This window comes from Phoxinus phoxinus (assembly GCF_949152265.1).
Source record: "Phoxinus phoxinus genome assembly, chromosome: 2".
Taxonomy (NCBI): Eukaryota; Metazoa; Chordata; class Actinopteri; order Cypriniformes; family Leuciscidae; genus Phoxinus; species Phoxinus phoxinus.
Genome location: NC_136877.1, coordinates 36,311,164 through 36,336,391, shown reverse-complemented (window position 1 = coordinate 36,336,391; position 25,228 = coordinate 36,311,164). Strand labels below are relative to the sequence as shown.

The following is a 25,228-nucleotide window of genomic DNA, read 5'->3' as shown; positions in this document are numbered from 1 at the left end:
CACCAATATAGCATTTCCCTAAAGTTATTTTTTGCATCTTCGGTTAAGCATCTCTCTGGTTAATAAAGCGGTGATCTAATAAATATCCAATAGACCCCTTTTCAGTTAGTAAACATGGTGAAATTGTTTTGTGGGCGGAGCTTAGTTGGTTGCAGAACGATCCCTCTGGCCGTTTCACTAACGTTAGCTTGTTTTATAACAATGATGGTTTAAAAATTTTAATTTTAATTTTAACGGACGGAACCAGATTGGCTGACCCGTACGCGCTCAGTCAATGAATGGACGATCAGACAGGATTAACGTTAACGCTATCTCCGGTGGGGAAGCCTGACATCTACACCTACTTGATAGAGAGAAACCGAGTGTAAAGAGAAACTGAGGGCATATACATCTTTAGATGCCTATAACTATGTGCTGAATGGCCATGTAGGCTACAAGACAACTGGTTCGATCCGAAGTTCTGCCTAGCCAGCGTCAAGGCCAGAAGACGACACTGTAAAGAGTGACATTACGGTGCAATTTTAATTGTGAATATTTTCTAGAAATAAAAATTCTAGATACAGCATATACATTTTTTTAATTATGTATTTGATTACCCTTTCTTACCAGGTTCTTCAAAAAGTCTAGTCACAATCAATCAACACAACAATCATATATGTTTCACAAATAATCTCAATAATTTAGAAAACATTATGCGATAAGAATAAAAATAGAAACATGATTATGCGGCCGCCTCCAGTTTACACTTTGTATTGCAACCAGCTAGCGCCGTGACGTAACTGTGACGTAGGCGCAAAAGGGGTCTATAGACTTGTTACACGTCTGTGTGTGTGTGTGTTAAGGGAGCTGCTGCATACCCTGAGAATGAAGACCAGCAGCAGAAGCTGCGGGAGGCTGCGGAGGGGCTCCGTGTGGCCACCAACGCGGCTGCACAGAACGCGATCAAGAAAAAACTCATAACAAGACTGGAGGTCAGTGACTGATGGTTATGATTTAGAAAAGTAATTCAATTTAGACCGGATTATGTGATCTACGCAAGGGAGTTTTTGACATAAATCCAACCGTTTGAATGAAACCCTCAACTAGTTGTCTGTTTTCTACAGAATGCTGCTAAACAAGCTGCAGCCGCTGCCACTCAAACTATAGCGGCATCCCAGAATGCAGCAGCCTCTAACAAGAATACTGCTGCCCACCAACAACTTGTTCAGAGCTGCAGGGTTTGTAGAAGTATTAGTTTGTGAATATCTAAAGTGTTATTAATGAAAGTATTCCTAATGTTTATACCACTGTATTCTCTATATGTCAACGTGTGTTAGGCTGTAGCTGACCATATTCCCCAGCTGGTGCAGGGAGTGAGGGGCAGTCAGGGTCAGCCAGAGGATGGTAGTGCCCAGCTTGCCCTCATCATTGCCAGCCAGAACTTCCTTCAGGTAACCATCTACCCTTTCACTGATACGAATCAGTTTGATAATCCTCATCAGATAACATCACTCTACTTTACTTTAAAAGTGCTCTTTTAAAAATCTCTTTTTTCTCCTTCAATACTAAAATGTCTTATTCCATGTCTTTGTTTTCCAGCCTGGAAGTAAGATGGTTTCTTCAGCGAAGTCGTCTGTGCCAACTGTTTCGGATCAGGCGGCAGCCATGCAGCTTGGGCAGTGTGCAAAGAATCTGGCCACCAGCCTGGCTGAACTCCGCACTGCTGCACAGACGGTACTTAATCTGTCTTCTCCACACATGTATTTAATGAGTAAAATGCCGCGTTCTGTTTACCGTAGCTTGAAAGTCGGATGTCAGAGCTGGAAATGACGTCACACCCGAGTTGACCGCGTTCCAATACACAGTTGGACAACCAAGATGGACGTGTCCAGGCAAACCTTTGTTGTGCTTGCTCTTTTGGAGTACATACACATAAATAAGTGGTATTTTGCACAGAGAATGCTGAAGTAAAATATAGGAGTGAATGTGTCGTGACAGGAAGGGCGTGTGCGTGTGTGTGAGGGAAGCGGATCCTGCAAATGAGTGGGAATAACGCAAGGAAAGTGGATGGATGCCGCAATCTGTGTCCACTGATGGATAGTATTGTGTGCACCACTGAGTTTGAGACAAACAATTTATTACTGTTGTTTCACTTCTGTTGATGCGCTGAGTGAGCAGCCATATATTGGATTCTGAAGTCCAATAGGTTGTTTGTGGTTCCTCTGAGCTTCCAAATCGGAACCCCAACTTGGAGGGCCATTCCAGTTAAAGATTCCTACTGGGAGCTCGGAATTTCAGACTTCCAAGTACAAAAGAACGCACCATAAGATCCACATATTTTAAGTATTAAAGGGATATGCAAATGAAAATTCTCGTTCCAAACTTTAATGACTGACTGACTTCTGTGGAACATAAAAATATATATTTTGAAGAATGTTGGCAACCGAACAGTATCGGTACCAAAATTCTTACAAATATCTCCTTTTTAGTTCTGCAGAAGAAAGAAGTAAGTGTTTGGAATGACATCAGGGTGAGTAAATGATGCTATGAGCTATCCATTAATGAAATCCTGTCATGTGATATCTAGGCTCACGAAGCGTGCGGCCCCATGGAGATAGACTCTGCACTTATAGCGGTGCAGACGCTAAAGAATGAACTCAAGGATGCAAAAATGGCAGCTTCTGAAGGACAGCTGAAACCATTACCTGGAGAATCAGTGAGTTGATCAGTGATACTATGATTCTTTTACACTACCTCTGAACACTATCTTCTCAGCACAGACATATTGATTGATTGATTGTGTGAATTATGCTTCCATTTTGGAATGCAATTTGTTTGTTTTAGTTGGAAAAGTGCACTCAGGATCTGGGTGGTACATCTAAGGCCGTTGGTTCATCAATGGCCCAACTGCTCACCTGTGCAGCACAGGGAAATGAGCATTATACAGGTAATACACTCACTAGCATAGGAAACACATTTATTTGGCCATAACTTACCTTAGAGCTAGAACTAATACTAACCTTAACCCTATAGTATGTACATGTAGGTAATCAATAATATTCTGTACTTATTTTGGTAATTACACTGTAACAAGGTCACCTGTGTAACCTTATATATTTTTTATATTTGAGGAGGTTTTGTAAAATTAAGATAGTTTACAGGGGCTGTTTTTTCTAAGTGAGCTCAAACAAACATAGATTCTTGTTCACTCACTCACTCACTCACTCACTCACTCCCAAACACATGAATTGTATGTGTTCACAGGTGTTGCTGCTAGCGAAACTGCCCAGGCTCTCAAGACATTAGCACAGGCTGCGAGGGGTGTTGCTGCCACCACATCAGACCCTGCTGGAGCCGTAGCCATGTTGGATTCTGCTTGTGAGGTTATGGAAGGGTCGGCTAAATTGATTTTTGAAGCTAAGGAGGCGCTGGTTGCTCCTGGTGATGCAGAGATACAACAGAGGCTAGCACAGGTGAGGGAGGAAGGTGTTCATTTTCTTTCCAAAATAATAATCTTACTGACCACAAACATAAAAATATAACGCACAAGTATTTAACTGACTTTATTGTTGTGTATGTCTCTGTTTTGTGTACTAGGTGGCAAAGGCTGTGTCTCACTCACTGAACGCATGTGTGAACTGTCTACCTGGACAAAAAGATGTTGATATGGCTCTGAAAAGCATTGGAGAAGCCAGCAAAAAACTACTTGTAGAGACGGTGAGAAACAAACAAGAAAATCCTTTATCTTTCCTCCAAAAAATGTTGTAGCCTGAAGATTGCTAGAGCTATTCCTTAATAAACCCTCTCTGCCTTCAACATAGTACATGCAGTTATTAAATGTACATGGCCCTAATGTGTCTCTGGAGTGTTTTGTGACCTTTTTTTATTATTATTATTGCAGCTCCCTCCTTGCAGTAAGACCTTCCAGGAGGCTCAGAGTGACCTGAACCAGACCGCAGCCGATCTGAACCAGTCCGCAGGTGATGTGGTCCATGCCTCTAGAGGGACCACTATCAAGCTTGCAGATGCTTCTGGGAAGTTCAGTGAGGACTTTGATGAGTTTCTGGATGCTGGCATTGAGATGGCTGGCCATACACCGGTACGATGTGTGGCGCTGGACAGAACGTGAGAAGGTGGATAGGTCTTCCTTTTCCTAAAATAAGAAGTCATTATTGGTTGTTTTTAGGGTAAGGATGATCAGATACAGGTGATTGGGAATTTGAAGAACATCTCAATGGCCTCCAGTAAGCTGCTGTTGGCTGCCAAGTCTTTATCTGTGGACCCTGGAGCAGGAAATGCAAAGAACCTGCTCGCTGCTGCTGCCAGGTACTTCACGCCATGTTTATTCATTCGTGTTTTATATGTGCTCTTGTTTCTATTTTTAACCTCACTCCCCTACATGTTTATTCAGAACGGTGACCGACAGCATCAATCAGCTGATTACCCTGTGTACCCAGAATGCCCCAGGACAGAGGGAATGTGACAATGCTCTAAGAGAGCTTGAGGTATTATATATAAACAATGCACGGTACGAAGTAATTTGTCTTACTATTGAAAAGAAATGGGATATTGTCTCTTTTTGTGGGTTACAGGCTGTTAGGGGACTACTGGATAACCCGAATGAGCCAGTCAATGATCTCTCCTACTTTGACTGCATTGAAAGTGTCATGGAGAACTCCAAGGTAACAGCAACATGATTATATTGGAGGTAGTGATGCACCAATTGCAGTTTGGGATTGGGCAGGTCAAGTAATACAAAAATAACATTCCAAAAATTGCAGGTGGATGAGAGATAAATCTTTAAAGACATTTCACGGTAAAATGCAACGAACCTGCGTCGTTTTTACTTTTGTTTTCAAGAACAACATATACAGTATATCTCTTCAGGGACAACATGCCTCTTAGTGGTCATTATATCAAACACAAAGGAACCTACGTGAGACATTGCTTAATAACTTGACAGCTTTAACTCAAAATAAACACAAGCTTAAAGTCGGCATGAAATCAAAATTGACCCTATTTACTTTGTTAGCGGATATTACTAGTCTTGTGGTGAACAATTAATCCGTGCAAGTTAATACACGGAAAAAAATTGTTTGCCGAAGTTATCTTTAATCAAAGTCTGAAAAGTTACTTCCGGGTCTGGAATGGTTCTTTTTCTGATGACATAGGCTTGACGGCTTGGGTTGCTGAAGCGCTTAACCACTCCCCTCAAACCGTTACTCTGCTATGGGCGAGAGATGGAGAGGAGGAGCGCTGAAGTAAAACCCTGACCTCTGTTCAATATTCCGTTTCACTCGGAAACGCATCACAACACTTGAGAAGTCGTTTGCAACTTCCGGTTCACGCGGACTTTAAGAGAAATGATTCCGATAAGAGTGTTTTCCAACATAATGATGGAAGCAATTTTCCATAAAAAAAAATTTAATTTGGTAAAATTCATGCAAATTCAACGGAGTTCACATTACCAAAAGCAAGAGAATGGGCTTCATTTTATGTATCGACTAATTTCAAGATCAAAGACCACAATGGGGGAGAAAGCGGCATCGGCACTTTTAATTTAATTTAGTTTGGGGTTTTTTATTGAAAACAAATGTCTGTTGAGCTTCAGGATGCAACGCTGAACTTTTAAGTCTGCGACACTGCGCATCTGCTTGCTGAAAAGATACTGAGCTACTCTAAACACATGAAGCGACCAGCGTTGAACATGCATGGTTTTTAAAAGCGGATTCGGGTGACGTTAGAGCTGATCCGTGCATCTCTAAGTGGAGGCTTTACTTGGAATACTATCCAGATATTTATTGCAAATATTTATATTAACCTTTTTATACAATGCACAGTCATAGTAACTTGAATATTGTTCTGACTTAATGTACTCTTGTTGTCTTCCATATAGAGCATTATACAGATATTATATACCGGTATTACAAATACTTTATTGTTATTGTAATGTACACTGCTGTTCAAAAGTTTGGGGTGATTTTTCTTTAAATAAATAAATACTTTTATTCATCAAGGACACTAAAGTGACAGTTACAAATAATTTCTATTTTTTAATAAATACTGTTTTTTGAACTTCTTTTTCATCAAAGAAAATATTATGGTTTTCATAAAACTGATTTCAACCATGATAACAATAAGAAATGTTACTGCTTTGTCATCCGATATCAATTACATTATAAAATATATTAAATAGAAAAGTTATTTATATTTTAAAAGTTGTTTCACAATCAGTGTTTCACCATTTTTTTACTGTATTTGTTTATTAAATAAATGCAGCCTTGATGAGCAAAAGAAACTTTGTTCTAAAGTATTTAAAAAATCTTACAGACCCCACGCTTTTGAACAATAGTGTACATTATTACTGTGATATTAGTGTGTACATGTGAATAGTATAAGCACTTTTAGTTGCAATTAAATCTCATATACTTGGGGCAAGATTTACTAAAAATAACAAATTAGCATGAGCGTGCAATTCCAAAAAAGCGCAGATGATCTTCTGACATCGTGCAAATTAAAAAACACGGATGCAGCCGGATCGTTCAATGATAACCAACATAAATAATGGTGCAAAAATACCAGTAAATTGATAAGCGCAAACCTTCGTAAATCACCTTGCATGATTAATTGAAGTACTCTACACCCATACATTTTGTGTCTAAAAGGGAAACTCTTTCAAACACATATTCAAAAAGCTACAGTATTTTTTCTCTGTGTGTATTTAGTAAATCCTGGCGGTAGTTTTTTAGCGCCAAAAGAGGATTTTCACTGGCGCAAGCGGTTAGTAAATCTGGCCCTAAATGGGCAAAATTCCTGTTAAGATTCAAGCATTCATATAGCCTGTTGATATTGGTATATGTTAATGCACATCACTAAATGATGATGACTGATCTGTAATCCACGTCTTTCTGTTAGATACTCGGTGAGTCTATGGCCGGTATCTCGCATAACTGTAAGACAGGAGATGTTCCAGCGTTTGGAGACTGTGTTGGTGGAGCCTCTAAAGCTCTGTGTGGACTGACCGAAGCAGCTGGTCAGGTAACAAATACTACCAGCTCTGCCTTTCAATGTCATATTTCATTCTCAAACATTAAACATTTTTACCTCTGAACACTTTTACTTTGCTCATACTTGTTTTCCGGTGTGTCTCTAGGCTTCTTACCTAGTGGGTGTGTCTGACCCCAACAGCCAAGCTGGACATCCAGGCTTAGTGGACCCTATCCAGTTCGCTCGTGCTAATCAGGCAATCCAGATGGCTTGCCAAAATCTTGTTGACCCAGACAGTAGTCCTTCACAGGTAGCTTCGTTCTGTCAGATCTTGAGCATGTAGTGTTTCTTTCTGCAACACCTTAATCTGCACTTTTAAGGCCAAAATGTTCAAATGTGCGTGTTGCAGGTGCTCTCAGCTGCCACCATTGTTGCCAAGCACACCTCAGCGCTGTGTAATGCTTGTCGACTGGCTTCATCTAAGACCGCCAACCCTGTGGCTAAAAGACACTTTGTGCAGTCAGCCAAAGAAGTGGCCAACAGCACAGCCAGCCTGGTCAAAACAATCAAGGTTAAACCACTCCTCTTTATAAATCATTCTAATTTTTATCCACTACAATAACAGCATATGATTGCTTTCTAGCATCAATTATTTTCCCTCTTCTCTCCCACTATAGGCATTAGATGGGGATTTCTCTGAGGAAAACCGTGAGAAATGTCGTGTTGCAACAGCGCCGCTCATTGAAGCTGTTGACAATCTGACTACGTTTGCTTCCAATCCGGAGTTTGCTAGTGTGCCTGCACAGATAAGTAAAGAGGTATGAGTTTATTCTTCGTTGAAATGTTATTCACAATTGAGTCATTCTTGTTGTTAATGATATTTATATTTTTATACTCACAATTTAGGGTTCTGCTGCACAGGATCCAATCATCCAATCGGCACACTCCATGCTTGGCAGCTCCACCCACCTTTTGAAGACCGCACGGTCATTAGTTATGAACCCTAAAGATCCACCCACGTGGTCATTACTGGCAAGCCATTCACGCACCGTGTCAGACTCCATCAAGAGCCTCATCACTGCTATCAGGTAACGCATATACTCACTTTTGTTGTTAGTATGAGACGTGCAATAGAAATAAATTTAAATCATTTGTGTTTATGTGATTTGGTATTACAGGGATAAAGCCCCTGGCCAAAAGGAATGTGACTCAGCCATTGATAATATCAATAAATGCATCCGAGATATTGAGCAGGCCTCTCTTGCAGCTGTCAGCCAGAATCTTCCTCCTAGAGATGAAGTTTCATCTGAGGTAAATGTGTTTCTGCAGTAGCTACTCAGAATAGTGTTTATTTGTAGCTTCATGGCTGTTATCGCAACTCTATTGAGCAGTATATCAATTAGTCATGGGTTGAGATGGTCAACTAGTGTTTTTTTCATATATATATTTCAAACACACGTGTGTGTAGCCATGTTAAAGCCTTGAAAGAAGAAATAAAAGTGAGTTTTCGATCTAGGAGTCCTTAACACGTGTTGTATTATATCAGGCTTTGCAGGAGCAGTTAACATCATCAGTTCAGGAGGTGGGTCACCTGATTGAGCCGATTTCCACTGCAGCAAAAGGAGAAGCAGCACAGCTAGGACATAAGGTAAATAAAATGATGAAGCCTTTCCAGTCTAAAATTAGTTTTCATATATGTGTTCAACTCTAATGCATGCCATAAGTATGAACTCAAACCTTTCTCTGTTCCTCAGGTCTCTCAGTTGGTCAGTTACATCACCCCGCTGGTCTCAGCCTCGATGGGCATGGCCTCCAAAATCTTTGATCATCAGCAGCAGATGAACCTTCTGGATCAGACCAAGACTGTTACTGAGTCTGCTCTACAAATGCTGTATGCTGCCAAGGAAGGTGGTGGAAACCCTAAGGTACATGTCATCCATTCAAATATGTGATATCTCCATGTAAAATTTCAATCTTTTAACAGTTTCACCAACCCATTTTTCTTTAGGCGTTTCATACCCATGATGCCATAGCAGAAGCTGCACAGCTGATGAGGGAAGCTGTTGATGACCTCTTGCTGACCCTGAATGAAGCTGCTAGTGAGGTTGGCATGGTCAGTGGCATGGTGGATTCGATTGCTGATGCTATGGGAAAGGTAACCACCCACATGCTTTTGCATTATAAACAGCCTTAATATACTTTATAATTTGTTCGAATTTGATGAATACATAAATTAAAACTATTTGATATTTTAAAGGGCACCTATTATGCAAAATTTACTTTTACATGGTGTTTGAGCATAAATGTGTTGGCAGTGATTGTACACACAACCACCAAGTGTTTGTTTGTTTTTAAATCCCCATAAATCATAAGCACTGTCTCAGAACAAGCGGTTTGCAGATTCTGGGCAAAGTGACGTCACTTTGCACAGGTCCCTCCCACGACTGTTGACGGACACTGCTGTATTAACATAGACCCGCCCTGAGTGAGCTGTACACAGTCCGCCCTTGTTTCGACGCCGGAGCAGCTGTAGACAAGAATGTCTCCTAAGCGATTGAGGTGTTTTGTTGGATGTAAGAATAGCAGTCTTCATTTATTCCGACATCTAAACCACCGAAGACGCAGTGGATTACTTTTGTTTTTATGAAGGGAATTCTCCCCCCAATCTACCTAAATGTGTTTTGTTTGCGTGAATCGTTTTACACCAGACTGCTTTAAGAACGAGGATCAGTACAAAGCAGGCTTTGCTAAAAAGTTGTTACTCAAGGATGGATCTGTACCGACTGTTCGTGATCCAGCTTACAGTCTCCGGAGTGATGGGCCTAACGTTACTGATCACGGTAGTAATGAAAGGGAGAGTGCGCACTTTATTACAGAGTTTATTATCAGAGTTGTTTTACGGATATAAAGTTTACCAGTTTATTAAGCACCCACTGAAAAGGTCTGTATATTGTTTACTGTTAGTTGTAACGAGTGTTTTTGTGTAATTTGCTGTGTATGTTGATGATAATGCAAGGGAGAGAGAGAGAGTTTATGGATTAAGACTTTACTGCACACCTCTTGTACTGTTTTATTACGCTCTTACTGTGATTTTCTGAAGTAAAACGGATGCTTCATCTTTTGTTTGAAGTACAATAAACTTCATAAAACTCAATTTTGCTCGTCATTCGGACGGGGTCCGCTACAGCAGGCTTGTACTACTAATAGTGGATAAAAGCAAGATGACAAACAAGTTATAACGGTGTTTAAACAAAACTACACCTGTTCTTTTTCCAGGATATATTCTCTGGCTCTGTAGGCATGATTGTCCGACTCCGGGTCGAAATGATTCTGATATTTTCATTTTGTGAGATGAGATTGGCCTTACACCGAGGTGTGAGCTCTTGAGGCTCCTCCCTCTTCTTTAAAGAGGGCCAGAAGCAGCAGTTCATTTGCATTTAAAGGGACACATACAAAAACTGTGCGTTTTTGCTCACCCCCAAAAAGTGGCAATTTTAACATGCTGTAAAAAAGATCTGTGGGGTATTTCGAGCTAAAACGTAACATGCACTCATCAGAGACTTATTTTACATCTTGTAAAAAGGGGCATAATAGGTGCCCTTTACGTGTTTAAAATAATTTAAAACAGCCATGTAATATTTAAATGATCTTGTGATCCTGTAGTTAGGTGAAGGTTCTCCACCAGAACCGGAAGGTTCATTTGTGGAATATCAGACCACCATGGTGAGATACTCCAAAGCTATTGCTGTCAGTGCGCAGGAGATGGTGAGTAATCTTAATTTTCTTCATTTAATGTGTTTTATGCTATAAAACACAGTATAACATAAACTTTTATGCATAGACTTATGTGTCCAATTTCATTGTATCGCTTTATTCTCTCCCTCAGATCACTAAATCAGTGAGTGCTCCAGAGGATCTGGGCAGTTTGGCCTCACATGTCACTGCAGACTACAGTCAGCTTGCAGTTCAAGGACGTCTAGCTGCTGCTACTGCGGAACCAGAGGAGGTCATTGACGCACAGATGCACGGTCGGTCACTCTTTGTGTTTCTCTCACTCACACGCTGACCCCTGTTTTGGCGATTCTTTTTTTTTTTTTTTAGATCGGGTTCCAGATAAAGACACGTGTGCAGGAACTGGGGCATGGCTGCATTGTTCTCGTTCAGAAGGCTGGAGCGCTGCAGATCAGTCCATCTGACTCGTTCACAAAGAGAGAACTTATTGAGTGTGTACGAGCCGTCACTGAGAAGGTGCTGGAACAACACAGCAAATTCAGATGCATTACTTACAACTATCTATCAAAGAATTTATGTTGTTGTCTGTTGAAATTACAGTTTCTCCATATAGTAGAATTGATTTGAATGTGTGTGTGTTTTCTGTAGGTGTCTATGGTGCTGTCTGCTTTGCAAGCCGGTAATAAGGGCACTCAAGCCTGTATCACTGCAGCCAGTGCTGTATCGGGCATCATCGCTGACCTTGACACCACCATCATGTTTGCTTCTGCTGGTACACTCAATGCTGAGAACGATTCAGACTCCTTCGCTGATCACAGGTATCACACAAATATGTAATATAGTGGGGTAATTTATAGTCTACAGCTATTGGTGATACACTGAAATAAAAAGTTATTGGGTGAAACCAAATCTTTTGGACACTGGGTCAAAAAATGTATTCTGGAAGCAGAATATTATTACTTTAAATTAGAAATTTTTTTGCAATAGAATTTTGACCTTTTCGGCTATAATTTTTAGATGGACAAACTTTCGGTGCATCTCTATCGGTCATTTTTATACAAAATAAAGCCAACGGGATGGTCTTGTATCATCCTGAAGGAATTTATTGTGCCGTTATTACCAGGTAACTAACCAATATCACGCTTTATTACACTGCTGCTTACCAAATTATTAAATAAGTGGACATTAAATATAGAATATATTTTGAATTTAATTTATTTTATTTTATATATTGAATTTATTAAAGGGATGTTCAATGAAAATTATGTGATCATTTACTCACTCTCAAGTTGTTCCAAACCTGTATACATTTATTTCTTCTGCTGAACACACAAGAGGATATTTTGAAGACTGTCAGTAACCAAACAGTTGATGGGTCGCATTGACTTCCATAGTATGAAAAAAAAAAAAAACTATGAAAGTCAATATTTGTTACCCATATTCCTTAATATAATATATATAAAAAAAATAAAAAAAAAGTGTATTCTGTGAGAGGAAATGCTAGAGAGATACTACCATGGGTGGATACTAGAAACATTAAACAACAGATAGAACAGTCAAAAATATTTGACCCCAGAGCGCCACAATTGACTGATCAAGAAGGCAGCATATGCAATCATTAATATGCAAGAAGGCAGCATACAATCACACATGTACATAAGCATTATTATCAAACTTTTATCTCTTGTCTCTCTCTCTCTCTCTCTTTGTTTTTAGGGAGAATATTCTGAAGACAGCTAAAGCGCTGGTGGAGGACACTAAGAACCTTGTTTCAGGTGCAGCATCAAGTCAAGAGAAGCTGGCCCAGGCTGCCCAATCTTCTGCCAAGACCATCACACAACTTACAGATGTGGTGAAATTGGGAGCAGCCAGCATAGGACCAGATGACCCAGAAACACAGGTGAGAGACAAGGGGAATGATGAGGACAGATGAGAAGTCCAAGACAGAGATTTAGCAGCAGCCAGTCGTAAGTCATCTTCCTGGAATGTGCATGTGTTATTATCATTCATCTCCTCGTAGGTGGTGTTGATCAACGCGGTGAAGGATGTTGCTAAAGCTTTGGCTGAGCTCATTAGTGCCACCAAGTGTGCAGCAGGAAAAGCTGCCGACGACCCCTCAATGTACCAGCTCAAGAGTGCAGCCAAGGTAGGACTGTGAAAAACACTCGGGCCTCGTTTCTGCGGAACATAAATATCATTCTCCCTTTTGTACATTTTCCTTCATACCTCAAGAGCACAGAACTTGGTTAGAAACAGTCCAGCTAGACAATTAGCTGTTATATATTTGTCTCTGAAACTGTAATCTCCCAGTTGTCCCTCAGAAATCTGGACGCAGGGGTGGAAATATCTCCTAACTCAGATATCAGTAGAAGTGTTCTGGTGAGAAACTCATTTCAGTGTGTGCCATTAATCAGATTAATTATGAATGTGGAAATTAATCTGTGTTCTTTTCCATCCGCTACTGCACACTTAGTCCAACTTTTGTGCCATAAATTAAACTACATTCTCTATTAATGGCATAGTTCTGCATGAGTTTGGAGTCAATAATAAGAAATCATGGTTTAAATTTAATAAATTTAACCTTGGATCCTTTAATTAGAATTAAGCAAGTGTACAAAGTTCTAGGGCATACATAGCTATTTTTGTCTTTTTAATTAAAAAGATTAGGGAAAATAAGTTGTAGTTTATAAATAGCTGGTTTCCAAAGGCTTTTGCAATAGTGAATTTTGACATCAGACGTTTTCCTGTAAAAGTGCAATTAATGTTCACAAAGAATGTGATGTTCTTGAATCTAAAATGTAAGTGACTTGTCTCATCTTCTGTGTCTCATCTTCTGTGTTTAGGTTATGGTAACTAATGTAACATCCTTATTAAAAACGGTGAAGGCAGTGGAGGACGAGGCTTCTAGAGGAACCAGAGCTCTGGAATCCACTATCGAGTGCATTAAACAGGAACTCACAGTAAGATCGCAAACACAGAAAACATGGTGTACTAATTGTCTATTTGTTATGTACATTTTTCCTTTCCTTTAATTTTTCCAGCCCATACATTTTTTAAAAGTTAAGTCCCTGATATACAAAGTTATTTTTTGTTCTTAATTTAGGGGTCAAAAAAAGTTTGAAATGCCTTTGCAGCTGAACACCATTAGCAAACAACCCATGCTTCTTCGAGTGCCGTTTAGATGACAGTGGTGAGAAAACAGCAGTAAAGAAAGCGATCTAATCATGGTGATGTGCATATGTTTGCACAAGCTCTGCAATACGGCACTTCAGTCAAGTCACGTCACCTTTATTTATATACCACTTTTTGCAATATATTGCTTTAAAACAAGCAGCTTTGCAGTATTAAACATGAATAAACAGTGTCAGTATGGCTTTCAATTAGAATTACTTCAATATCTACTATTTGTTCTTCGATAGGCCTTGAAGTGCATCGAGTTAACCATCCTTTTATTTTATTTGACCTTAATTTTGACGTATTTATATTTAAGTGCTAATTACAAATCTTACACAAACATAGACAAGCATGGTTACAAAGCTAAATGTGAAACATCCCAATTGACAATTATGTTGTCATTGTACTCAGATGTTCCAGTCTAAAGAAGCCCCTGAGAAGTCAACTACTCCAGAAGAGTTCATTCGCATGACGAAGGGCATCACCACAGCAACCGCTAAAGCTGTTGCAGCAGGAAATTCTGCCAGACAGGAAGATGTCATCTCCACGGCGAACCTCAGCCGCAAGGTCATAACCGATATGCTGACCACATGCAAGGTGTGTTTTCTGCCAGTCTTCATCTATGCTTTATTATAAATATATAAATAAAAATAAATAAATATTATCTGTGGGTTAGCGAAGGTGGTTTTGGTGTGCGTAATGGACTCAGTATTTTCCACCTCAGCAAGCGGCATATCACGAGGAAGTGAGTGACGACGTCAGGAGAAGAGCTCTGTTGTACGGCACTGAATGTACCAATGGATATATAGATCTCCTAGAACATGTCCTACAGGTACAAATACACACTCGTTAACACACAAAATGCATCTGTACAGTGCTTTGCTGCTTCAGGATTATGCTCTTTTAGAGGTTTCTAAATTTGGTTTTGGAGGTCTCCTACAATAGGTTTACATGCATCCAAGGTCAAAAACACTTTAATTTTATCTTAATATACATTGCAACATCAATGTACAGTGCCTTGCGAAAGTATCTGTAGCCCTTCGTTTCCCCCCCACACACATTTTATGTTGCAGATTAATGCTAAGCTGCTTTAAATTACTTTTCTTTCTTTTTTTCATCAATCAAAGCAAACAACAGATTTGTTCTGTAAATGTATTAAAAATAAAAAAAACTCAAATAATTACATTGTCCCAGAAAGGGGTATGAATACTTATGCACCTATCTATACCCTTTTCTGGGAAGCTCAAGAGCATTCCAATTTCGCTTGTAGATGTTACTACGCTTTCAGTGGAGTTAACCTGTGGCTAAATCAATTGAATGGGTATGATTTGGAAAGGCACACATCTCTCAATAAAAGGTATAACAGCTTAAAATGCATATCAGATCAAAGACCAAGCCACAAGGTCAAAGGAACTGCCTATAGGGCTCAGAGACACGGTTGTGTCAAGACACCGATCTGGGAAAGAATACTAAAAAAATTCTGCTGCATTAAAGGTTCACAGAGGCATGGAGCCTCCATAATCCTTAACGGAAAAGTTTGGAACAACCAGGACTCTTCCTAGAGCTGGCCTCCTGGCCAAACTAACCAAAGCCCTTCTTCATCGATTGCTCAGAGTGTTGAGCAAGAAGCTGATGGTCACTCTAGTTGAGCTCCATGATCAAATATGGAGATGGGAGAAACTTACAGAAGGACAAATATCACTGCAACATTCCAACGATCTGGGCTTTATGGCAGTGTGGCCAGACTAAAACCTCTCCTCCGTGAAGACTCACTTGGAATTAGCAACAACAAAAAAAGCACCTAAATGACTCTCTCAGACTGTGAGAAACAAGAATATCTGATCTCATGAATCTCAGTTTCAAGCATCATGTGTGGAGGAAACCAGGCACTGCTCATCACCTGCACAATACCATCCCAACAGTAATGTGTGGTGGTAGCAGCATCATGTTGTCGGGGTGTTCTTCTGTTGTAGGGACTGGGCGACTCATCAGGTTAGGAGGAAAGCTCAACGCAGCAGAATATAGAGTTAGCCTTAATGAAAACCTAGTCCAGAGCATTCAGAACCTCAGACTGGGCAGACGGTTCACATTCCAACAGGACAATGACCCTAAATACACGGCTAATACAATGCAAGAGTGGCTTATTAACAACTCTGTGAATGTCCTTGAGTGGCCCAGCAAGAGCCTGGGCTTGAACCCAATAGAACAACTATGAAGAATTCCTGAAAATGTTTGTCCACCGATGGTCCCCATCCAACCTGACAGAGCATAAGAGGATCTGAGAAGAATGGCAGAAAATACCCAAATGCAGATGTGCAAAGCTTGTCACATACCCAAAAAGACTTGAGGCTGTAAAAGTACTTATGCAATGTACTTAGATGTGACAACGTTGTTGTTCAACTGAAATGTTTTTTTTTTTGCTTTGTCATTATGGTGTATGGAGTGTAGATTGATGTAGAAAAAAAAGAAGTTTAAGGCAACAACATAAAAGGTGAAAAAAAATGAAGGGGTACGAATAGTTTCGCAAGGCACTGTATATTATGTGAGATGTGAGCTTTTCTCACGCTGTCTCCTATCCGAGAGCCTACTCTGCTCTAATTGGTCAGACGGCCCAGTCTGTTTTGATTGGTCTACCGCTTGTAGTGCTTGTTGGAAACGAAACGTCTATTACCATAATGTGAGTTTCCGCTCCAGGTTTTTTTCAGCACTTTTATACACAGTGATGCGGACAGTAACGATGGCCTCGGTTTAACGGTGTCAATTCAAGCCTGAGTCCTCATCATTTGGAAGTGCATGCAATGTGGATTTGCTTTCGCAGAGTATTTAACATATAACAGCGTATTTTTGACATGTTGGCAAAACGAACCAAACTCTTCCAGGCCTCAGCTATAACTAACTACAGCGTTTGAGGGCGGGTCAAAGTAGACATTTTAGCAGGCAGCCAATGAAGACCATAGGCTGGAATTATGCAAATTTGTTAAACCTATGAAGGTTTGTGCAGGAAGAAAGATTGGAATTACTGACGACTCATTTCAAGCAGTTCAGAATCGGTCCGTTCTTTTGGGGCGACAATAACTCCATTTATCATGCAACTTTGCCAGCCTTTTTACATTCACAAACAGCTATATAACACACTACATGAAAAGTAATGTCTGAAAAAATCATAATAGGGGGAGTTTAACCAGAACTGTTTATGTGCATAAATATTTGTTTCAGGTCTTACAAAAGCCAACAGGTGACCAGAAACAGAAGTTGGCGATGTTCTCTAAGAAGGTTGCTGCAGCTGTTACTGAACTGATTCAAACAGCAGAGGCCATGAAAGGTAACCTCACTCACAGACACACACCTTCACTAAGACATATACACACTCGCTCAGTGTAATCTGTGGATTTACCGTATTGTGCTGAGTAAAGTTTCCTGTCTTTCACGTCTCGCTCAAGATGTGGGTGAGTACCATGAGACTCCAGTAAAAATGTTATTCCATCTTTGCAAACTCCATTTAGAACACTTATTTAACCACATTTGTGTCTTGTTCATTTGTTTTAAATCATTTCATTTTCATTCATTCATTTCATTTTCATTCATTCATGAATTACACTCTGGCATGTTTCTTTTAAAAGGCAGCATCCATTGCCCATGCAACTGACACACACGTTTGTTTAGTCATTGCAGCATGCCGTCTATGTGTTGAATCTAGGCCTGCCAAACAGTTGATCAGTGTGTGTATTGTGTGTTTAGGCACTGAGTGGGTCGACCCTGAGGATCCTACTGTGATCGCTGAAACTGAGTTATTGGGAGCTGCTGCCTCAATTGAAGCAGCGGCCAAAAAACTTGAGCAGCTCAGACCAAGAGCCAAACCAAGGGTAATGCACATGCTTTAAATCACCAAGGCTACATTTATGATATGTGATACTGAAGACTGGAGTAATGGCTACTGAAAATTCAGCTTTGCCATTACATGAAAAAAATTACATTTTGAAATCATTTTAAAAAGCTGTTTTCTATTATAATATGTTGTAATATTTCACAATGTTACTATTTTTACTGTATTTTTGATAAAATAAATGCAGCCAGTATATATATGTATGTATATATATATATATATATATACACACACACAGGTGAAACTCGAAAAATTTGAATATCGTGCAAAAGTTTTTTTAGTAATTCAACAAAGGTGAAACTAATATATTATATAGACTCATTAAATGCAAAGTGAGATATTTCAAGCCTTTATTTGTTATAATTTTGATGATTATGGCTTACAGCTTATGAAAACCCCAAATTCAAAATTAGAATATTGTGAAAAGGTTTCCATAGCTGTAAGGCATAATCATCATAATTATAACAAATAAAGGCTTGCAATATCTTACTTTGCATGTAATGGGTCTATATATTAGTTTCACCTTTTAAGGTGAAATGCTGAAATAAATGAACTTTTGCACGATATTCAAATTTTTCGAGTTTCAACTTTGTATGTGTGTGTGTGTGTGTGTGTGTGTGTGTGTGTGTGTGTGTGAATGATCATTTTTATCAAGCGTGTATGTTTATGTTCAGTTATTTCGCTTTAATGGCAATGAAAATTACCTATTAAAAGGGAAATTACTGAACTTAAATATACGAGCTTGATAAAAATGCAAATTTTAGAAGAAAATTTCAGATGGCACTTAGAGGCTTTTGCATCTAAAGTCTTCATACATGTATAAACATTTTTACCAATATATTTTTTGTTGTATAAGAAAAATGCGTACAGTCAGTGGCCAAGATTACTACAATAATGCAATATTAATAATGTTAATATGATACATTTTATAAATGTATTGTATTTTACCCCTCAACTGCAGATGTAAACAATGTAACATAGGGAGCTAATGTAATGTACCCTGAACATCCTAAACTCAAACCTTTTATACACTTACAATTAACTACTACTCATGTTGAAGTTGTTACTGTTTTAACAGCTGTACACTGCATGTTAATAAAGTTCAGACGCCCTATTGTCTGAGATGGATCTCAGGTTCCCATTCTACATGACTATTTGTTTAGGATGTGATGCACTTAAATGGGGCAGAAACAATACAATTGTGGACTTTGTTGTTCTCTATAATAGTTAAGCCATATTTGGGGAATGAGCATGATCAACCACCTATCTTGGAGTGGAATCTGGGTCGGGGCAATGTAGTTCTTTAACTCTTAAAGGAACTACATTACTGATCATTTTCAGTTCAAAAGACACCTTTTTGTTATTGTTGTTCCACCCATCAAATTAAATGTAACAACTGAACTTTTCCTTTTTTTTTTTTGCAGCAAGCTGATGAGAGCTTAAACTTTGAAGAACAGATACTTGAGGCAGCCAAATCTATCGCTGCCGCCACCAGCGCCCTTGTAAAATCAGCTTCAGCCGCTCAGAGAGAACTCGTAGCCCAAGGCAAGGTAAGAAGACATAGCATGAACCAAAAAAAGCTTGACTAGTCTGTTTCATGCGAACATGAAACGGACATTGTGATAGTCTTTTTTGCTTCCCTATTGTGACATATATCCTTCTTGAATGAGAAAAAGGTGTAGGGCTTGATTGTGTCCATGGGGAATTGATTGGATCGTTGTGATTTGCTGTTGCTGTGATCTCATGTGAGAGACAGGTTGTCTTCTCCTGATCATCAGAGAAGAGAAAGGATAATGCTGCAAGAGGGAGAGGAAGCTGTTTTGATTCAATATTACGAGGGCACATGAATTTTGAAAAAATAATCATGTACATGGATACATTGACTTCATAGCCTGACTTTAAAAGCAACTGTTTCTTGCATTTTTCATTGACTCATTGCCATCTTTTTTCCTTTGTGAAGGTGGGAGCCATCCCTGCCAATGCTGTGGATGATGGACAGTGGTCTCAAGGGCTGATATCTGCTGTAAGTCCTTAAGCATTTTACAGTGACAAATAAAATGTCATCATGTTGTATCCCTGTATGACTCCTTTGTTTCCTCACTGTTACAGGCACGCATGGTTGCCGCAGCCACCAGTAACCTCTGTGAGGCGGCAAACGCATCAGTCCAAGGCCACGCCAGTGAAGAAAAGCTCATCTCTTCTGCCAAACAAGTGGCTGCTTCCACTGCACAGCTGTTGGTGGCGTGCAAGGTTAAAGCTGACCAGGATTCAGAGGCTATGAGGAGGCTACAGGTACATACGGTTACATAAAGAAAAAATATTTAATTAATTCTGATAATCAAATAGTAACTGCGCTGTAAAGACCCCGATATATTCACGGTGAAGTTCTTTTTCGTTCTTCGTTAAGGGGTAAAACAAAGTTCGCTATACATGAGCAATGATTATTACTGTCAGGTGAACATCTGATGCTGAGAGCGGCATTGAGATGAATATGTAAATAGGTGCTGTGCGCTTTCCTCTCAACAACAAAATAAGCACACAACAAAAATGAGAAAACAGCAAGCATTTTTTAATAAAGCATAAGAAAAGCATTATCATAGCATCGTGGATATGTTTGCACAATTCGTCACTTTAGTAAAGTCACGTCATGTTTATTTATATATCACTTTATACAAAAGATTGCTTAAAATCAAGCAGCTTTAATGTATTAAACATGAAAATCAAGCAGCTCTCCTGTGTGTTAATGTTTTCCCTCGCGGAGGAAAAGTTTTGCTTTGGCAAGCTGTTTCGAACTCCCAAAACGAACTTCGATTTGGCCTGATTTTGTTCCAAATGACCTCCCCACAGAGTTAATTCTTTGATTTCGCTTGCAGTATGTCGGGGCCTTAAATGTTCATATGTAAGCCCTACCGTACTATCTTCATATACTATGTATTTCATAGACGTATTTCTTGATTTTCTTTTGTTATCTGCAGGCTGCAGGCAATGCTGTGAAACGTGCCTCAGACAGTCTGGTTCGAGCTGCCCAGAAAGCTGCTTTCAACAAGGCTGATGATGACAATGTGGTAGTCAAGACTAGGTTTGTCGGAGGAATTGCTCAGGTAAGATTTACAAGCTGAATTCTATCTATGGTTTATATAATAATAATAATTAGGTAATAATGTGCTCTTTTTTTATTTATTATAATATATATTAATAATATATTTGATGATTGTTGTTGTTAATAATACAAATAAATATTTATGTATAAAATGGTAACACTTTACAATAAGGTTCATTAGTTAACTACCTTAGTTAACATGAACTAAGAATGAACAATAATTCTATAGCATGTATTAATCTTAATTAATGTTAATTTCAACATTTATTTACATTATTAAAATCAAAGGTTGTATTTGTTAACATTAGTTAATGTGCTGAGAACTAACATGAACAAACAATGAACCACTGTATTTTTTATTAACAAAGATGAACTAATACAGTAACAAATGTATTGCTCATTGTTAGTTAATACATTAACTAATGTTAACTAATGAACCTTATTGTAAAGTGTTACCTATAAAATTAAATGTGCATAAATATGCACACAGAATGCACATACACTTCTTTTATTGTTGTAGTTATTTATAATAAAAAATTGTAAGTTTATGTAGAAAGTTAAATGTGTAAATGAGCAATTTAATACAAAATCACTAAATGTCTACAATGCATCTTTACCAATTATTTGTTTCTTGATGCCCATATTTTTTTTGTTAAGTTAAATAGATAAAGTTAAGTAAATAAATGCATTTATGTAGACAACAAAATCTAAATGGGTAATGTAATGCAAAACCACTCTGAATAAATTTTGTGTGTGCGTGCGTGCGTGCGTAATGTAATGCAAAACCACTCTGAATGAAAAAATTTGGCACGTTCCGTGTGTGTGTGTGTGTGTGTGTGTGTGTGTGTGAAATGTCTATTTTTATATATATGTATAAGTTATTTATTTAATTTATGCTGCCCCATATTAGCTTTGTTCAGTTATTTTTTGAATTATCCCATTGTCTGTTTGGCCCAGATTATTGCTGCTCAGGAGGAGATGTTGAGGAAGGAGAGGGAGCTGGAAGAGGCCCGTAAGAAGCTGGCACAGATCAGACAACAACAGTACAAGTTCCTGCCAAGTGAACTCAGAGAAGATGATTAAACATATTATGTTGGCTTCCTCGTGATCAAGTTGTCCACCATTTGATTTTTGCCTTCAGAGCGCAGATGTATTTCTCTTCGACCTATAGTGCAGTCCATACAACACCTACGAAACTGATGAAGGGTGATTGAATTAGTGGACTGGATTGTGAATTTTTAAATATTTAAACTCTTGAAGAACTTTACAAACAACAACCATCTCATCTTCTTTACCGTGAATGTGTTCATGCCTCCACCACACCCTCATGAAGAAGCTTTGGATTTCTGGCATGATTCAGAACTCGTCAATGTGTGCATGTCCGTGCCGAACAGCGGGATTACACTTGTGGGATAGAAGTGTTGAGGGTGAACTAATGAGATGGGCCTGTTTGAGCTCAGTCATTAAAATAAAGCATTTAAGGGGTTTCAAATCAAGGTACAGACTTTGACATTTACATCAAGTTTAAAGTCGAACAGAAAGGAAACCTGATTGTTAGAGAACAGCCTTTTAAACTCCAGTTGAATGTTTAACACTTGTACATTTGTAATGGTGAGATATTTTTTATGCTTCACTTTCATTGCTTCGAAGTTCACAAAGTATACAAATAAAAGATATTTATGTAGCGAAATGTGCGTACATGTGCAATGTAAAACAAAATCACTCAGAATGAAAAGTAAAATGCAGCTTCTCAAATGATTTTTTTTCTTGCTGACCATACGCTTTTTGAGAATGCAATGACCGGATGTAGTGATTCATGGAATATAAATGGAGAATCAAAAGACCATATTAACCTCAAAAAAGTACTGTGGAAAATTTACCTTTTTAAAAAATGACCTTAAACCACATCAGATTTTCTTTTCTTTTTTTTTACATGAATGAACCCTAAATACTGAATGTGTTAAAATGTAATGGAATTGAATTTCTCATGTTGTCTGCAGGCATGAGGATGTATGTTTAAAAGGCTGGTTGAATGTTTCTTTTCACTTTTGGTAGAGCCAGACATACTGTAACTCCAACATTTATGCACATTTTTGAGTGATTTTTTTTCTTTTTCTTTTTTTCTTCTCATCCTGAAATTATTGGCCACTGCTGTTTGTAGCTACTTTTGAGTGATTTTTTTCTTTTTCTTTCCATCATATCCCTAAATTTTCTAAATCATTTGATGCTGGTATGACTTTCTGATTTTTAGCCTTATCTTCTGGTGTGTCATTTTTATGCTTGTATGATGGTCATATGCAATCCTGGAAATCACATTCGGTTCTCAGTGCTTCATTGCTTTGCTACGACAGCCCTCCTTTCTCTGGCTTTATGTACATTTAGTTTCAGTGCCTTAGTTTATCAGTCAAATGAACGTATCAGTTCTCTGACTGCAGGAGACAAGATCAGGTGTGTACATTCTGGCTTGCATTCACCGTAGTGTGTCCGTCACAGCTGAGTTGCTGCTTATCTGTTATACTTTTGTGCTCTCTGATTGTCAGAGCTGGAAGAATACGAGTTGGAGTTTGGTAATTACTTTACATTGTCTGTTATAACATGGCCTGTGCAACTCACTTTAAGCAGTTCCCCCCTTTAGCTATAGTTCTGTCTGGAAAGTGTCTGTCTGATTCATGTTGCTGTAAATGTATATGGCTTATATACGAATATGTGTCTGTTAAGACAGCACATGTTTGTCCTGCATTTCTTGTGCATGTTGCAGAGTTGCAGAATGATCAATGTTGCCATCTCATGCATTCACTATAGAAGAGTCTAAAATATTGAGAAATTCCTGAATGTGACTTCACATTTTGAAAAATCAATTGACTTGTTTATTTTTGGGTGTCTTTGAATAATTGCTTGTAGCATTGCTGTAAAAGCGTAGACCTGAAGTTACATGTAAAGCATATGTCTATAATGAAGAACATTTTAACTTAAAATAAAGGGTTTCAAAGTATAGTTATCTTCTTCTTATGTTTATCTTCATATGGAATGCTTTTCTTATACATTGCCTGAGAGTGAATTGGCAATGGAACTACAGTATAAGTTGCTGGTTGTGCACTGAACCGTGTTAGAGAGTTAACTATCACAATTCTTATTTTATAAGGTTTCTTCTTATTTGGAGAATGAACTCTCACAATCCTTTTAATTTATTCTTTCATTTATTATATTACAAAAATATTTGCATGGGCTAGCCTTCAGCTGCCTGTCACTTCCCTTAGTTTAATCACTTGTGTATTTAATGTGTACATTAATAATAATGTATTAATACTTTGTTTATTTTATAATAGTAGTAGTAATAATACTGATAGTTGTAGTAATTAATTGTATTTATGCCTTTTTATTCATACAGTTTAAATGAACATTTAAAAAACATGCACTGAAGAAAAAAATCAAGTAAAATTTACTGAATTTTTCTTTAGCAAGATTTTGTATAAATGTTTTAAGTCCATTTCACATAAGGAATAAAGTTAACTCTACTTAACTTAATTAAAATTAACAAAGAAAATAAGTAACTGTATCTTGGCCAGTAAAAAAAACTTTTTACTCAAACAATATAACTCTGCTTAAATTAAATTGAACCACACTTTTAAAGTGCATGCTTTACTTAGAAACATAAAACAATAGATATTGTGTAGACACCAGTTCTATGAATTGAAGAAATGTGTTACCTGAACACAGAGACCTCTGCTTGATACATAATACACAATGACGGTGTTTCAATGTATTGTTTTTTAGTACATGAATGTGTCATTTTGAGTAGCAAATAAACTCCAGATGTCACAAAATGGCAAGTTTACTAAACCTAACAACAAAAGCAACGATAAAACCATGTACGGCTGGAAAACAGAAAAATCAACTGTATTAATTAGTCACGCCACAGTGCATGATGGGAACACCAGTATCCAAAAAAAAAATAATAATATTGAACTGGATTGTACTGTGAAGGGTCATAGCACTTACATACTGTTGTCCTACTGCTAGTTTAATTGCTTCTATTGTTTCTCACTTGTAAGTCGCTTTGGATAAAAGCGTCTGCTAAATGAATAAATGTAAATGTAAATGTAAAAAAGTTGAGTAGGTTTTACATAATTTTTAAACAATGTTTACGATGTCAGTTCTACAAGCTTGAATTGAGTAGGCTAATATAGAATTTACTTGAATTCTTGATGTAACTAACTAGAAATTACATTTGTTTCTTTTCTGTAGTATTTACTTCACCACAGAATCATTTGTATCAGTAGACAGGCAAAGGGAAACAAAAAGTAATATAAAATAGTTGGCAGCTGAGAGACAGTGTGTTCAAAAAGTTCATCATGAAAAGGTCAAATACACAA

The 25,228-nt window shown here is 38.2% G+C and overlaps 1 protein-coding gene across 5 annotated transcripts in view; it reads left to right on the top strand.

Annotated features, from left to right (window-relative positions):
* tln2a (talin 2a) overlaps positions 1-23,849 on the top strand; it is a 50,363-nt gene extending 26,514 nt beyond the window's left edge. For all 5 annotated transcript variants that reach the window (XM_079587428.1, XM_079587427.1, XM_079587429.1 and 2 more), the window contains 37 exons: positions 843-971; positions 1,104-1,217; positions 1,317-1,430; positions 1,579-1,713; positions 2,567-2,695; positions 2,824-2,926; positions 3,244-3,452; positions 3,577-3,696; positions 3,881-4,078; positions 4,166-4,305; positions 4,391-4,484; positions 4,572-4,661; positions 6,895-7,017; positions 7,133-7,276; positions 7,376-7,537; positions 7,644-7,784; positions 7,873-8,054; positions 8,145-8,277; positions 8,513-8,614; positions 8,721-8,891; positions 8,975-9,121; positions 10,630-10,731; positions 10,853-10,972; positions 11,068-11,214; positions 11,347-11,516; positions 12,415-12,598; positions 12,719-12,844; positions 13,542-13,658; positions 14,284-14,469; positions 14,597-14,704; positions 17,089-17,194; positions 17,611-17,735; positions 19,180-19,305; positions 19,716-19,778; positions 19,865-20,047; positions 20,731-20,856; positions 21,813-23,849. In XM_079587428.1, the coding sequence (XP_079443554.1) occupies positions 843-971; positions 1,104-1,217; positions 1,317-1,430; positions 1,579-1,713; positions 2,567-2,695; positions 2,824-2,926; positions 3,244-3,452; positions 3,577-3,696; positions 3,881-4,078; positions 4,166-4,305; positions 4,391-4,484; positions 4,572-4,661; positions 6,895-7,017; positions 7,133-7,276; positions 7,376-7,537; positions 7,644-7,784; positions 7,873-8,054; positions 8,145-8,277; positions 8,513-8,614; positions 8,721-8,891; positions 8,975-9,121; positions 10,630-10,731; positions 10,853-10,972; positions 11,068-11,214; positions 11,347-11,516; positions 12,415-12,598; positions 12,719-12,844; positions 13,542-13,658; positions 14,284-14,469; positions 14,597-14,704; positions 17,089-17,194; positions 17,611-17,735; positions 19,180-19,305; positions 19,716-19,778; positions 19,865-20,047; positions 20,731-20,856; positions 21,813-21,938 (4,995 nt within the window). In that variant the 3' untranslated portion in view covers positions 21,939-23,849. The remainder of the gene's footprint in view (positions 1-842; positions 972-1,103; positions 1,218-1,316; positions 1,431-1,578; positions 1,714-2,566; positions 2,696-2,823; positions 2,927-3,243; positions 3,453-3,576; positions 3,697-3,880; positions 4,079-4,165; positions 4,306-4,390; positions 4,485-4,571; positions 4,662-6,894; positions 7,018-7,132; positions 7,277-7,375; positions 7,538-7,643; positions 7,785-7,872; positions 8,055-8,144; positions 8,278-8,512; positions 8,615-8,720; positions 8,892-8,974; positions 9,122-10,629; positions 10,732-10,852; positions 10,973-11,067; positions 11,215-11,346; positions 11,517-12,414; positions 12,599-12,718; positions 12,845-13,541; positions 13,659-14,283; positions 14,470-14,596; positions 14,705-17,088; positions 17,195-17,610; positions 17,736-19,179; positions 19,306-19,715; positions 19,779-19,864; positions 20,048-20,730; positions 20,857-21,812) is intronic.
* Positions 23,850-25,228: the final 1,379 nt, after the last annotated feature.